This window comes from Panthera onca, chromosome A1, assembly GCF_046562875.1.
Source record: "Panthera onca isolate mPanOnc1 chromosome A1, mPanOnc1 haplotype 2, whole genome shotgun sequence".
Classification (NCBI taxonomy): Eukaryota; Metazoa; Chordata; class Mammalia; order Carnivora; family Felidae; genus Panthera; species Panthera onca.
In genome coordinates this window covers 151,710,568-151,724,075 of record NC_138339.1, presented here as the reverse complement: position 1 = coordinate 151,724,075, position 13,508 = coordinate 151,710,568, and the positions used below count along the sequence as shown (strand labels likewise).

Below are 13,508 nucleotides of genomic sequence, written 5' to 3'. Positions count from 1 at the left end.
CACCCCCAAGGCTACCTGGAGGCCACAAAGCCGCTCCTGCCCCTGCCTGCCGGACCCTCACCTTAGCCTTGTCTTGTATTCATCCTCAGACACGGCCTCCCCCGGGAACTCGGGGGCCTCGGTGGGCCCCCACTCGGGTGACAGCTGGTGAGAAAATGGGGGACGGTGGCAGGTGGTCCAGTCTCTGGCCCAGCCCTGCCCTGTGGGAGGACCCAGGGGTCCATCCCAGGACCCCACCCCAGCCATCCGGTACCTTGAGCCGCCTGTCCAGGTAGGCAGGGGACACCCAGCCCTGCCGTGAGGGGCTGGACTTGGTGGGCTTGGTGCGCACAAGCCAGCGCAGCGGGTGGGCGGAGTCCAGCACTTCCACATACTGGCCCTCCCGCAGTGAGATGGCATCCTGCTCGGCCCCCAGGGGCAGGTAGTCAGCCGTGACCACATAGATGTCGAAGATCTGGGGGGGATGATGCCGAGTCAGACCAGAGGGATGCCAGCCTGACCTACCAAGGCCCCCACAGCCCCCACAAAGACCCCAGAGCAGGGAAAACCCAGACTGGAGCCAGCCGGGCCTCCTGAGGCTGTGGAGTGCCTGGCATCACGTTGGGGGAGAAGCCATCCTGAGGTTCCAGAAGTTCCAGGACAAGCTCAACCCAACTCTGCTGATGGAAATCCCATCAGGGTGGCAGTGAGGCCACCCCAGAGGGCCCAGGGGTCCAGGCCATCCCAGGTGGCAGTATTATGCTCCCACTCCTCCCCCCACCGGTGCCCTGCCCGCTGCCTGCCCCCCACTGCCCCATCAGAGCACCTCGCCACGGGAGTCCCCATCCTCCGACTCCGAGGATGACTCCTGGACGCTGGAGGAGGGGCGGGAACGGCCATGCCAGGGGGATGCAGACGGTGTCTTAGATTCCTCATCGCTGTCACCTCCAGGCACCTGCAGCTTGGCTGGGGGCATAGGGCATGTGATGCCCAGGAAGGGCCTGGCCCATATCCCCTCCCCGTGGGTCCCCAGGGTGCATGGACAAGGGAATTCAGTCACTGCCCCTACCCTTGCCCCACAGCCAGCGGCGCCCTCACCCTGCGTGATCTTGGCCGACACTATCTCTGTGATCTGGGAGGTGAGCTTCTGCAGGAACTCCTCTGTGCCCACCTCGGCCAAGGACAAGTGGCTATGGGCCTCCACCGCCATCGGCTCTCCTGGGGACCAGAAGCTGGCTCAGCTAGCTGCAGGCCCTGCAGACCTGTGCTCTCCAGGCCTGGACCTGGGCTCAAGTGTCAGCAGTGCAGAGGAATGCACAGACTTGTGGCCATCACTGCTGGAAGCTTTGCAGGGTCGGGTCAAGAGTGAATGAGGGCTGCCTGGAGGAGTGGGGGTCAGCCGAGAAGTGATCCCAAAGGTGGGCAACCAGCACACAGAGCACATGGCCTTCCCTTCTCTACTTCTGTGCAGACTCCCTGCTTTCCATTAAAAAGTTACAAATACCCCAAGGTGCCAGAAGGCCCTGTGCAGGTGGCCAGGAAATGAACCGAAGGACCCTGCTGGGGACCGGGGAGAATCCAGGACCGATCAGGTCTGGATACTGGCATGCCCAGCACCTGCCTCCTGCACTGCCTTCACCTAGCCATCACTGCCACCTGTGTCCAGGCCAGGCATCCACACAGCCCGCTGGGCGTGAGCTGTGAGCCAAGGGTCAGATCTGCAAGGGTCAGAAATGGCCTTGACACCAACTAGCATTCAGAATCTGGCCCAGGAGAGGGCAGGAAGCCCTGGCCCAGAGAGGACAAGCAGGTATTTCTGGAGCAGCTGTGGGCCTGGAGCAGCCTCCTCCATGCCTCACCCCTGCACTGGGTGCATTGACCCCCACCCTGCTCCCTGCTCCCAATCAGCCCATACCTTTCCTCTGCCCAGCAAGATCAGTGAAACCTGCAGGTTCTGACATCTGCGTGGAGACGGCTTGGGTCCTAAAGGGGAGGGGCATCCTGAGGGAATGCTTCAGCCGAAGCCCTGGTGTTACAGTGGGGACACTGAGGCACAGAGAGGGACAGGGCCTGGCCCAAGCCACAGAGTCCTTGAGGGGCAAGGCTGGGCTGCAGTCTGGATGGGGTTCCCTCCCAAGGGCAGCAACGCCCCACTCCCAGGCCTGCTGCTGCTGACCTGCTTCCCCTACTCACCCCTGCAGGAAGGTGGAGATGAGGGCCTCCTTCACCCCAGCATGCTCCTCTGCTGCCCCTGCCTCCTTGGGCACTGTCAGGAGAACAGGGTGAGCCTCAGGATGACGCCCCATAGCCCTGAGCCAATTCTGGCGGGGACCCGACCCAGGGTGTCTACCCCCCAGCAGGAACCTTGACCCTCGCCCTTGGGAGCCCCAAGGTGGAGTGGGGCCCAGGAGAATAACACTCAGGGGGGCAGGGGGTTTCTAGGAGGGTCTCATCCAGCTATGCAGAGCCTACAAGACAGGGGTGGGAGCTGGCCCATGGGGCTCTGTGTTCAGGGGGCCAACAGGAGAGGGCTCTGGGTCGGGGGCTCAGTGAAGGTCAGCTGCCCGCAGTCACCCACGCCCACTCACGGCCAGAGATGTGCAGGCTAGCGGAGCAGAGGGCCTGGCCAGCACTGTTGCTGGCGATGCAGGTGTATGTGCCCTGGTGCTGTCTGCCCACATCCAGCAGGACCAGACTGTGCTGCTGTGCAGAGCTGGCCACCGTGTAGCCTGGCGTGTCACGGCCAATCCACAGCACGCCTCGCTCAGCCTCCTCCCGCAGCCAGTGCACAGCTGGGGCCGGGCACCCTGTGGGCAGGAGGTAACAGTGAGGGAGACTTGGGGAGATGGGAAGACTGAAGGGCCTTGGGGGGAGTCCTAGGTAGGAAGAGGGTAGGGCCCTCTCTGATCCTGGGGGAGGAGTCCCAGGTGGGAAGAGGGAGGGGCCCCGCTCAGCCTGGGGGAGGAAGGAGTCCCAGGTGGGAAGAGGGAAGGGCCCCGCTCTGAACCTGGGGGAGGAGTCCTAGGTGGGGAGAGGGCAAGCCCCGCTCTGATCCTGAGGGAAGAGTCCTAGGTAGGAAGGGGGCGGGGCCCGCTCTGATCCTGGGTTTGGCTGTCCTTGTCAAGGGGCAGGACAGTAGGAGGGCCCCACCTTCCACCTTCACTGAAAAGGTGATGCTGGAGCCTTTCTTCACTTTCTTGGAGGTGAATCTTTCCAGGAATCGGGGCGGCACCAGCTGCTGGTACACATCTGGAGAAACAGCAAGCATTGGTGATGAATGCATGTCGAACCCCTGCTCCCCATCCTCGGGGCACCAAGGTCCCCCTCCCAGGTCTCAGCCCCATCCCATCTGGAGGTTGGGTCTCCACAGCCTACAGTGCACCCTCCTCCACCTGCGACGCTGTGTCCCTCACTCACTTTGCTGAGCCACCCACCCACCTCTGCCCACCCGAGTCGGCTCACCTGATTCTGGCTTCTCTTCGGGATCTTTGGGGCCTGAAAGAGGCAAGAAATGGAAGTCAGGCCTGTAGCACCAGGGGGCCTCCCTCCTCTGGGCCTGTGCACCTGCTGGGGGTAGGAGTCTGTAGGGGTGTCCCACCCACTCTCATACACACACCCCTCCACGGCCCCAAGAGTGTGGGTGTCGATCTGGAGCCAGCACGTGGGGTGGCACCCAAGGGCGAGTGAAGCCTGGGCAGAGCTGGGTCCCTCGGCCACTCCCTCTGGCGTGACCTGGGAGCACCTTGCGATGCTCAGAACTTGGGACAAAGGAGCTCATACCCATCCTCCAAAAGTGACTCCTGACCTCCTCCTCCGCAGTCTCCTGGTGCTCCCACACTTGTGGGTCTGTTTCACTGCCTGCCTGCCCCCACCCAGGCCACTTGCACTGCCCAGGTGGGGACACCCAGTCCCCCGCACCCACCTCGGACCAGCAGCCGGGCTGATGAGTAGGCGGCACCCACGGCGTTGCTAATGTAAGCTGAGTACTGGCCGGCATCCTCCTTGGTGACAGATACAACCTCCAGGGTGTGAATCGTCTTCCTGTCAGCCATGCGGATGTGTGCAGAAGCCGTCAGGGGCTGCCCGTCTTTGAACCAGTACAGCCGTGGTGCTGGGTAGCCTGGGACCACAGGGGACTGGTCAGCACACAGCCCCCTGCCAGCACGCCCTGCCCTCAGAACCCCCTGGCCCCCATGCCCACCCAGCCTCCACTGTCCAGATGGCGCTCCGGGCCATCTGTCTCTCTTCCTCACCTTTCACTTTGAGCTGGAACTTGGCCAGGCGCGTGCCAGGGGCCACCTGGAGGTCCTTCATCTCCTCCACCACCTGGGGCAGCTGCCCCTCCTCTGAGGTAGACTCCGTGCCCTCTTGCTCCCGGCTGGTGGGAGAACAGAGAAGGGGCATGAGGTGGACCAGCAAGGGGTCAGGCCTGGATGGCTCCTGCAGACCCCTGCTTGCTGGCAGAACACTGCCAGGGCCTGGCTGAGAGCTCCAGGACTCAGGTTCCGTCTGCCTAGGCCAGCACTGCCGCCCCACCCTGGGCCTGCACCACCAGCCTGCTGGGTGCTGCCTGCGTCCACATGGACCTCTACCTGGACAGGTAGCCTTGGGCGCTGAAGTAGGAGGAGGTCTCCGTGGCATCGGCCGCAGTTTCATAGTCCGTGCTGGTCACTGGTAGAGGAACAGTGGCTGGAGTGAGCTCTGTGCCCCACCTGCCCAGGCATGGCCCCCCACCAGAGGCTAGCCACCTGGCTCTCAGTGCGAGTCCATCCCTAGGAGCCACTGACACTCCTGGGGGAGAGGCCATGGGGCACATGGTAGACGGTGTCCCTTCCACACCCCAGGCTGTCTCCATGTTTCCAGGCCTGTATCTAACTGCAAGTCCCAACAAATTGTCAATACTGGGTGACGCTGGGCCTTGTGACTGGCAGAGAGCGGCCAAGGCTATATCCTCCAGTCTTCCCCGCTAGGGAACAAGGAGTGACATATACAGCCAGCCGTGAAGGAGTAACAGGGTCTGGACTCACCCTCTGCTATAGGCAGGATGTTCGTGTCCCCTTGACCTCAAATGTGGAAACCTGCAGTGTGCTGGTGTCAAGAGCAGGTGCTCTGGGAGGTAGTCAGGGAGTCAGGAGCTCCTGACAGCGGAGCCCCCACCATGGCAATGGCATTAGTGCCCTGACAGGAAGCAACCCCATGCGAGGAAGAGCTTGACTGCAGCCACGAGCAGTACACTTCTGTTGTTTCTACCACCTGCTCTGTGGTCCCTGCTGCAGTAGCCCCAACAGCCTCCCCTTCCCCCATACAGAATATGTGGGACAATGGCTGTGATAGTGTGATTTATAAGAAATACGGACTCGGCCCTTGTCACTGTTCCTGGCTTAGAGGTCCTAAAGCCCTTGGGTTTCCCAACTGAAGACAGCAATGAAGGTGTCACGGTGTTCATAACAAGCCCAAGTTCATGTTGTTGTGGTGACTTTAGAAAGCCCCTAGGGATGGCGGCTGGTGGCCTGTGGACCCCACCATGGGACCAGAGAGTTGGAGGCTTCAGTCCTGCCCCTGACCTCTGGGAAGGGGAGATGGAATCAATCACCAATGGACAATGGGTTAATCGATCATGTCTATGCAATGAAGCCCCCATGAAAACTCAGAGGGACAGTCTCAGCGTTGGGGGGGGATTGAAGGCTGGGGAGCACGTAGAGACGTGGGGAGAATGACGTGCCTGGAGAGGCATGGAAGCTTCCCATCCCTTCCCCAGCATCTTGATCTGGGCGTCTCTTCTAACGGGCTATCCCTGAGTTATATCCTTTTGTAATAAACCACTAATCTAGCAAGTCAAACATTTCCCTGAGCTCTCTGAGTCCCTCCAGCACATTCATCAGACCCGAGGAGGGGCTGTGGGAACCTGTGATCTGTTGCCTGTGGGTCAGAGCACAGGTGATGTCTGGACTTGGGGTTGGCGTCTGAAGTGGGGGTGGTCTTGTGGGGCTGAGCCTGTGGGGTCTGATGCCATCTCCACATAGATGGGGCCAGAGCTGAGTGAATTGTAGGACCCCCAGCTGGTGTCAGAGAATTTCCTGTTGATCCCTTACAGATAGGAAATAATGGTGAGCCCTGTGATCACCCCAGCTTCCTGCCTTCAGTGCCCAGGTCTAGGAGGGGAAACTGAGGTTGGCAGAGCCAGGTAGACCCTGAGTTGAGGAGACAGAGCTGGCATCCTGGAAGATGAAGGCTGCTGGAGTCCACAGGACAGAAGCCAGAGAAGAGAGAGCTGCACACAGAGTGGGGACCCTCTCACTGGAGGGTCAGCAAAGCACTGACTGGCATGTGCACATGGGGTAAGAGACCTCTGAAGGGGCCATGGACACAGTGCGGAGGATACTGTGTTTCTAGTCAGACTGGAAACTTTCACAATCTGTGGATCAGGTGCTCAGGAAGTCTTTCCTTTCAGTAGAGGGAGGGAATAAGCCCAGGTTCCTGGGCCCCACCTCCGAGGAGGATCTCAAGAAGGTCTGCAGACACACTGATCCTAAAACTCATGTAGAAATGCAAAGGACCCAGAGGCTCAAAACAGTCTTGAATGAGAGCAAAGTTGGAGGACCCACATGTCTAGATGTCAAAACTTACAATGAAGCTACAGCCATCAAGACAGCATGCTGGTGGCATGATGGTCAGATCATGGATAAATGAGACAGAATGAAGAGCCCAGAAATAAACCCACTTGTTTCATGGAAATGAGATTTTGACAAGAGTTCCAGGACCATCTTATGGAGGAAAATAGTCTTTTCCACAAACAGTGCTGGAACATTGGATTTCCACAAGACAAGGATGAATTTGGGCCCTTAGCCTCTCACCATATACAAAAAGCAAACCTAAATGTCAGAGCTAAACCTGTAAAACTCTTAGAGGAAAGCATGGTTGTAAATGTTTATAGCAAAAACTAGGTGATGGTCTTGTAGATGTCACAACAAAAGTACAAGCAAGCAAAGGAAAAGTAGTGGACTTCATCAAATTGAAAATTTTGTGTATCAAGAAAGTGGAAAGAAAACCCTCAGAATGGGGAAAAATGTTCAAAAATCATATATTTGATAATGGCCTAGTACGCAGAATATATAAAGAACTCCTACAACTCAAAATCAAAACCCAATCTGAAAATGGGGAAAAGACCTGAGTAGACATTTCCCCCAAAAAACATACACAAATATCCAATAAAAGATACATGAAAAGATACTCAACATCATTAGTCACCAGGGAAATGCAGGTCAAAACCACACTGCTTAGGGCAGCAATTACTAAAAACCCCTGGGTGGCTCAGTCTGAGCCACTCAGTTGAGTGTCCAACTTTGCCGCAGGTCATGATCTTAAGGTTTGTGGGTTTGAGTCCCACATCAGGCTCTGTGCTGACAGTACAGGATCCTCTGTCTCCCTCCCTCTGCCCATCCCCTGCTCGCGCGCTCTCTCTCTCATAAATAAATAAACATTAAATTTTTTTAATAAATAAAAAGGTGAATAATAACAAGTACTGATGAGGATGTAGGGAATTCGAACCTGCATCCATTGCTGGTGGGAATTGACAATGGCACAGCCCCTGTAGAGCATGGCCATTCCTCCAAGAGTTAGCCACAGAATTGCCATATGACCACGTGATTCCACTCCTAGGTATGTGTCCAAGAGAACTGAACACGTATGTCACAAAACACAATTACTTGTACACAGATGTGTGCAACAGCATTACTTATAAGACCCAAGACAAGTGATTGATAAACACCACCTGATGAATGGATAAGCAGTCCACATACAAGGGAGTATTGTTCAACCTGAAAAACAGATGAGGTACTGATGTATTTTACAACACACATAGATCTCTGGGACATGTTCAGTGACAGGAACCAGACACAAAAGGCCACGTATCATATGATTCCATTTATATGAAATGTCCAGAACAGGCAAACCCACAGAGACAGAAAGTAGCTTAGTGGTCTCCAGGGGCCAGGGAAGGCAGAGTGGGGATTGACAGTGAATGGACACAGGGTTTCTTTCTGGGATGACAGAAATGCTCTGGTGTGGGAAATAAGCGTAAGAATTCCCTTAGCTTGGGGGCACCTGGGTGACTCAGTTAGGCGTCAACTTCAGCTCAGGTCATGATCTCGCAGTTCTAGAGTTTAAGCCCCACCTTGGGTTCTGTACTGACAGCTCAGAGCCTGGAGCCTGCTTCAGATTCTCTCTCCCTCTCTCTCTGTCTCTCAATCTCTCTCTGCCCCTCCCCCACTTGCACTCTGTCTCTCAAAAATAAGTAAATGTTAAAAAAATAAAAATAATAATTCCCTGAGCTTGCACTAATGAGTTAACAAGGCTTAGGATGGAAAGCCGCCTCAACAGGATGAAAGTGTCCGAGACCAGTTAGAGGCGGAAAGCCACTACAGGGTAGAAGCACCCGACGTTAGCTAGAGAAAAGGTGCTTTGTTAGCCTTGAGGCACCCTGCTCCAGCAACCTTACACTTTGGAGATAGGAGCTGCTTGGCTGTATCACCCACAGAGAAACACTGTCCATCTGGTGTATCATTGTGCTTTAATCTCAACTTTTTTTTTCAATATATGAAATTTATTGTCAAATTGGTTTCCATACAACACCCAGTGCTCATCCCAAAAGGTGCCCTCCTCAATACCCATCACCCACCCTCCCCTCCCTCCCACCCCCCATCAATCCTCAGTTTGTTCTCAGTTTTTAAGAGTCTCTTATGCTTTGGCTCTCTCTCCCACTCTAACCTCTTTTTTTTTTTTTCCTTCCCCTCCTCCATGGGTTTCTGTTAAGTTTCTCAGGATCCACATAAGAGTGAAAACATATGGTATCTGTCTTTCTCTGTATGGCTTATTTCACTTAGCATCACACTCTCCAGTTCCATCCACGTTGCTACAAAGGGCCATATTTCGTTCTTTCTCATTGCCATGTAGTACTCCATTGTGTATATAAACCACAATTTCTTTATCCATTCATCAGTTGGTGGACATTTAGGCTCTTTCCATAATTTGGCTATTGTTGAGAGTGCTGCTATAAACATTGGGGTACAAGTGCCCCTATGCATCATTACTCCTGTATCCCTTGGTTAAATTCCTAGCAGTGCTATTGCTGGGTCATAGGGTAGGTCTATTTTTAATTTTCTGAGGAACCTCCACATGAAAAGATGCTCAACGTCGCTCCTTATCAGGGAAATACAAATCAAAACCACACTCAGATTTAATCTCAACTTCTAATGCCACTTGCCCCCCGAACCCTTTGCTTGTTACACACACAACTATTGGTCCCTAGCTTATTGGTTTCTTCAGCAAGTTCACCACATATGTAAAACCTTGAGAGTTCAATCAATACAGAGACGAAACCCCTGTTTGGGGCTCTTGTCTCCTCCCGGACATTAGCCTCTCTCATATGCAATTCTGCATCTGCTCTCTTGCTGGACACGAGAGAACTTCAGATTCAAAGTCTGCAACACTCTGGCACTGGATGGTCATGCTGGTCGCACAACATTATGAATATACTACAATCCACTGAATTGCACATTTTTAAACAACAACTTCGATGGTGTGTAAATATCTAAACATTTTAAATCCCAAGAGAAAAGGCAAATTTTTGCACAGAGAAACAAAGGTAAGAATGGCATCCTATTTCTCAGGTGGAAACAATGCAAGTTAGTAAACAGTGGAACAGCACCTTTAAGGAATGAAAAAGAGAAAAAAAAAAAAACGTCCTAACAAAAATATCTTCCAGAACCAAAACAGAAATAGACGTTTCTTTCAGGCATACAAAAGCTGAGAGAACTCTAGCATACCCAGACTACAAAAAAGATGCAGAAAGATGTCCCTCAGGCAGAAAGAAAGTGAGAGCAGATGGAAATCCAGATCTACACAGCAGAATGAAATATCTCCTACTGGGTAAACACACAATCTGGTCTCATTCGAGGTAACTGACTTACTGTTGTGTGCAGTTGTGCTGATGATACTGACTCCACATTTGGCCCTACATCTTGTTAGTGTTGCTTGATGACCTCTCCTGGGCCCCTGTGTTCCCAGCCCCTTGGAAACTCATATACAGGTCTTAGAAGTGCCCGCCAAAGCTGGGATGGGGGAGGTTTGCTTTGGCCTCCCGTGAATCTGTTAGAGATAACCTAGTTTTTCTCAGACCTTATATACCCTTCAGTCTCCAGCAACCGAGGTTGCTTGTGTCATAACTACAGAAGGTGACACTGACACATCCCTTTTCCTTGCCAAGCAGTGTTCCCTACAATGGCTGTATCACCATGTAACCATCGCCCACTGAAGGACAGCTGGGTTGTGACCAGTTACCGGCTGTTGAGAATAAGGTTGCTAAGAGCCTTTGGGTACAAGTTTTATTATGAATTTGGGATTTCATTTCTCTGGGATAAACACCAAAAACAGCAACTGTTGCATTACATGTTAGCTATGCGGTTGGTTTTGTAACTGACTGCCACCCTCTTTTCCAGATGGAGTGTACCATGTTACATTCCTGCCAGCAATGCATAATCAATCCTGTTTCTCTGCCTCCTCGCCAGCACTGGGTGTTATCTCTATTTTTTATTTTAGCCATCCTGCTAAGTGTAGAGTGATGTCTCGCTGGGGTTTTGATCAGCATTTCCCTGGTGGCTAATGATGGTGAATATCTTCCATGTTATTTGCCTTCAGGATGTCCTCTGGTGTGAAACATCTGGACATGTCTTTTGCTCCTGTTCTAACTGGATTTTTAATTTCTTTTTTTTTATTGTTTACTGTTGACCATTCTTTATATACACAGTAAAACTGTGGATTGTGAACAACTTGTTCTGCGAGCATTCCACAAGATGAGCAAACATTTCTAATAAATTTTAACTTGATAAACTGAGCAATGTGTTACAATATGAGTAGTATGTGACACTGAATGTCACATGATTACAACTGAGTCAATGGTTCTTCTCTCTCTCTCTCTTTCTCTCTTTCTCTTTCACTGCAGGATTGTGGGTGATTGTCTTCTATGCTCAGATGCTCATGCTCAGTCTCAGGCCATGGCATTTCACAGAAATCAGTGGTTTTTCAAAACATTGGAAGGTGCCCACAACTGGCACTTGTGCTTTTTTTTTTTTTTTTTTTTTTTTGGTCACTTCCAATCACCTATGGATGGCCCTTTGCTTTTCCATACAAGAGTGAGCTTAGGTAGGAATGCTTAGCTTCATTCTAGGTCAGGCTGCCTGCAGATATAGATCATTTCCTCTGCCGCCTTGACAGTTACATTCAATATGTGACAAGAGTTTATTAATACTGTAGTGAGGTCAACATCCATGTGAGTGTATAAAATGGCCCCCATGCAGAAGGTTCCATGGAACCAATAGATAGCAGTGATTCCATTAGTGATAGTGAAGGTTGCCCTACACAATAATCCTCCTCTCCCTTGTCTCCCTTACACCAGCCACAAACGTTTTCAGGGTAAGTACATGTTAATTTTTCTTTATATTTTGTATTTTCTTGATTATTTTGCATTATATTACAGTATTGTAATCATTTTTATATGAGTATTTGGGGGCTGTGGAGCAAATCATCTGAGTTTCTATTATTTCTTATGGGGAAATTTGCTTTGATATACGAGCACTTTGGATTACAAACATGCTTCCGGAATGAATTATGCTCACAAACCAAAGTTTTCCTGCACATATATTTCATGCTTTCCTTATTTTTATTGGTTTCAGAGGTAGAATTTATTGTATATATTTTTAGATAAAGTCCTTTACTAGATATGTGGTTTGCAGATACCTTCTCCCATCCTGTACTCTGACAACCCTCTGCACGGGGTCTTTCTCAGAGCAAACATTCATAACTTTTACCAATTTTCCCTTTTATGGGTGTGCTTAGTATCAAATCTAAGAAGTGTTCTCCTGGATCCTAAATATTTTTCCCTATTTTTTTTTCCTGAAACCTTCATAGTTTTGTATTTAACATTTACATATATAGTCCATTTTGAGCTAATTTTTGTATAAAGCCAAGGTCTAATTCTTTGCCTATAAATGTCCCAATGACTCCAGCACTACTTGAGATTCTGTCCTTGAATCTGAAATTCTATCCTGCCTCCACTTAATTGCCCTTGCACTTCTGTCAACAATCAAATGGATGTACTTGTCCTGAGGCCCACCAGGAGTCTCGGCATTAGAATACAACATGCCTCCTGGTCCCTTATCACTCGGGAAACTTCCAGGGATTTAAGAACTGTGTGCTAGGAACCCGGAACAAGACCAAGTACATATTTCTTGTTGTGCCATAGGTAACCGCCCAAGTGTGCCAGACACCTCCAAACTGTCCCAGGCCCCTCCCCAGCCTAGGCACCTCCCAAGGAGATAAGGTCTCTGCCCCCACCCCAGCCACAAGATATGAGGCTCCACATCCTGTCCGACCCGAAACCAGTGCTCTCTGGGGGCTGCCACACTCACGGTCCACACGGAGCTCTGCCTTGGTGGACGACACACCCATGCTGTTCTCAGCCATGCAGCGGTAGACACCCATGTCTGCAGGTACCACTGCAGTGATGATGAGCTGGTGGCCGCCCTGTTGGTCCTCACTGATCATGTAGTGGTCATCCTCCTCCAGCATCCTGCCATCCTTGAACCAGCACACGGTGGGCACCGGCTGGCCTGTCACCACACAGTCGAAGCTCACGGGGTACCCGTCCTGCACCTCCTGATTCTGCAGCTCAGTCAGGAACACTGGGGCTGGGAGGGTCAGGCAGGGTATGCAGTGAGCTGGCCCCAGGGTCTCCACCAGTCAGCCCAGCTGCCAGCGGCTCAACGTGCATCCAGTTCACGGCACCCATTCACGTGGGAGTGCTTGCAGACCCCGGGGCTAAACACAATTCTGCATCTGCCAGCTTCACCCCTGTTCTCTAGGAGGATCCTCTCCTTGCCAGCCTGCATCTCAAGCCACTGAGAAGCCAGAGGGATAGTGGGCAGGAAACAGGTAGGAGGAGCAGGTAAGGAGAGACATAAGTCGTGTGGGCTGCAAGCGTGAGAATGGCCCATAATTGCACAGGGGAGGTTTCCAGACATGAGGCCATGGGGGTTATATACCTTCTTTACTCCTAGGGAAACACAAGGGAATGGTGGAGTAGCTTTAAAAGTAATTTTAGTTGCTGGAGCAGAAGATGGGGGCCGTGGAATGCCACCTTTTATACTGGTTTTACCCCAAACCCTCACGGAGCAAACACAAACTCTGGAAAGTCCATATTCCTATACCCACTTCATAGACAACACTGAGGCTCAGAGTGGCTAGCATGTAACAGACAGAGCTGGACTTAAACCGAGCTCTAACCCCAAATTCAGGGCTCCTCCAGCTCGGGGCAGCTGCATCCGCAGTGGCCCCAAGCTGGAGCCCAGCCAGCTCCCTGAGTCTTCAGCTGACCCAGGTCACACTGGCCCTGCCCCTCCCCCTCCCGGCCCTGCTCCACCCTCCCTTCCAGGCCCCTCTCCACCCTCCCTTCCAGGCCCCGCCCCACCTTCCTT

At 52.4% G+C, this 13,508-nt stretch overlaps 1 protein-coding gene across 36 annotated transcripts in view; it reads right to left on the bottom strand.

Annotated features, from left to right (window-relative positions):
- Positions 1 to 13,508, bottom strand: part of OBSCN (obscurin, cytoskeletal calmodulin and titin-interacting RhoGEF) — a 164,997-nt gene that overhangs the window by 31,496 nt on the left and 119,993 nt on the right. For all 36 annotated transcript variants that reach the window (XM_078452398.2, XM_081790323.1, XM_081790320.1 and 33 more), the window contains 13 exons: positions 12,444 to 12,722; positions 4,572 to 4,650; positions 4,233 to 4,357; positions 3,902 to 4,099; positions 3,442 to 3,474; positions 3,130 to 3,228; positions 2,568 to 2,786; positions 2,173 to 2,245; positions 1,895 to 1,962; positions 1,078 to 1,197; positions 806 to 945; positions 254 to 454; positions 62 to 144 (listed from right to left, as the gene is read on the bottom strand). In XM_078452398.2, the coding sequence (XP_078308524.2) occupies positions 62 to 144; positions 254 to 454; positions 806 to 945; positions 1,078 to 1,197; positions 1,895 to 1,962; positions 2,173 to 2,245; positions 2,568 to 2,786; positions 3,130 to 3,228; positions 3,442 to 3,474; positions 3,902 to 4,099; positions 4,233 to 4,357; positions 4,572 to 4,650; positions 12,444 to 12,722 (1,717 nt within the window). The remainder of the gene's footprint in view (positions 1 to 61; positions 145 to 253; positions 455 to 805; positions 946 to 1,077; positions 1,198 to 1,894; positions 1,963 to 2,172; positions 2,246 to 2,567; positions 2,787 to 3,129; positions 3,229 to 3,441; positions 3,475 to 3,901; positions 4,100 to 4,232; positions 4,358 to 4,571; positions 4,651 to 12,443; positions 12,723 to 13,508) is intronic.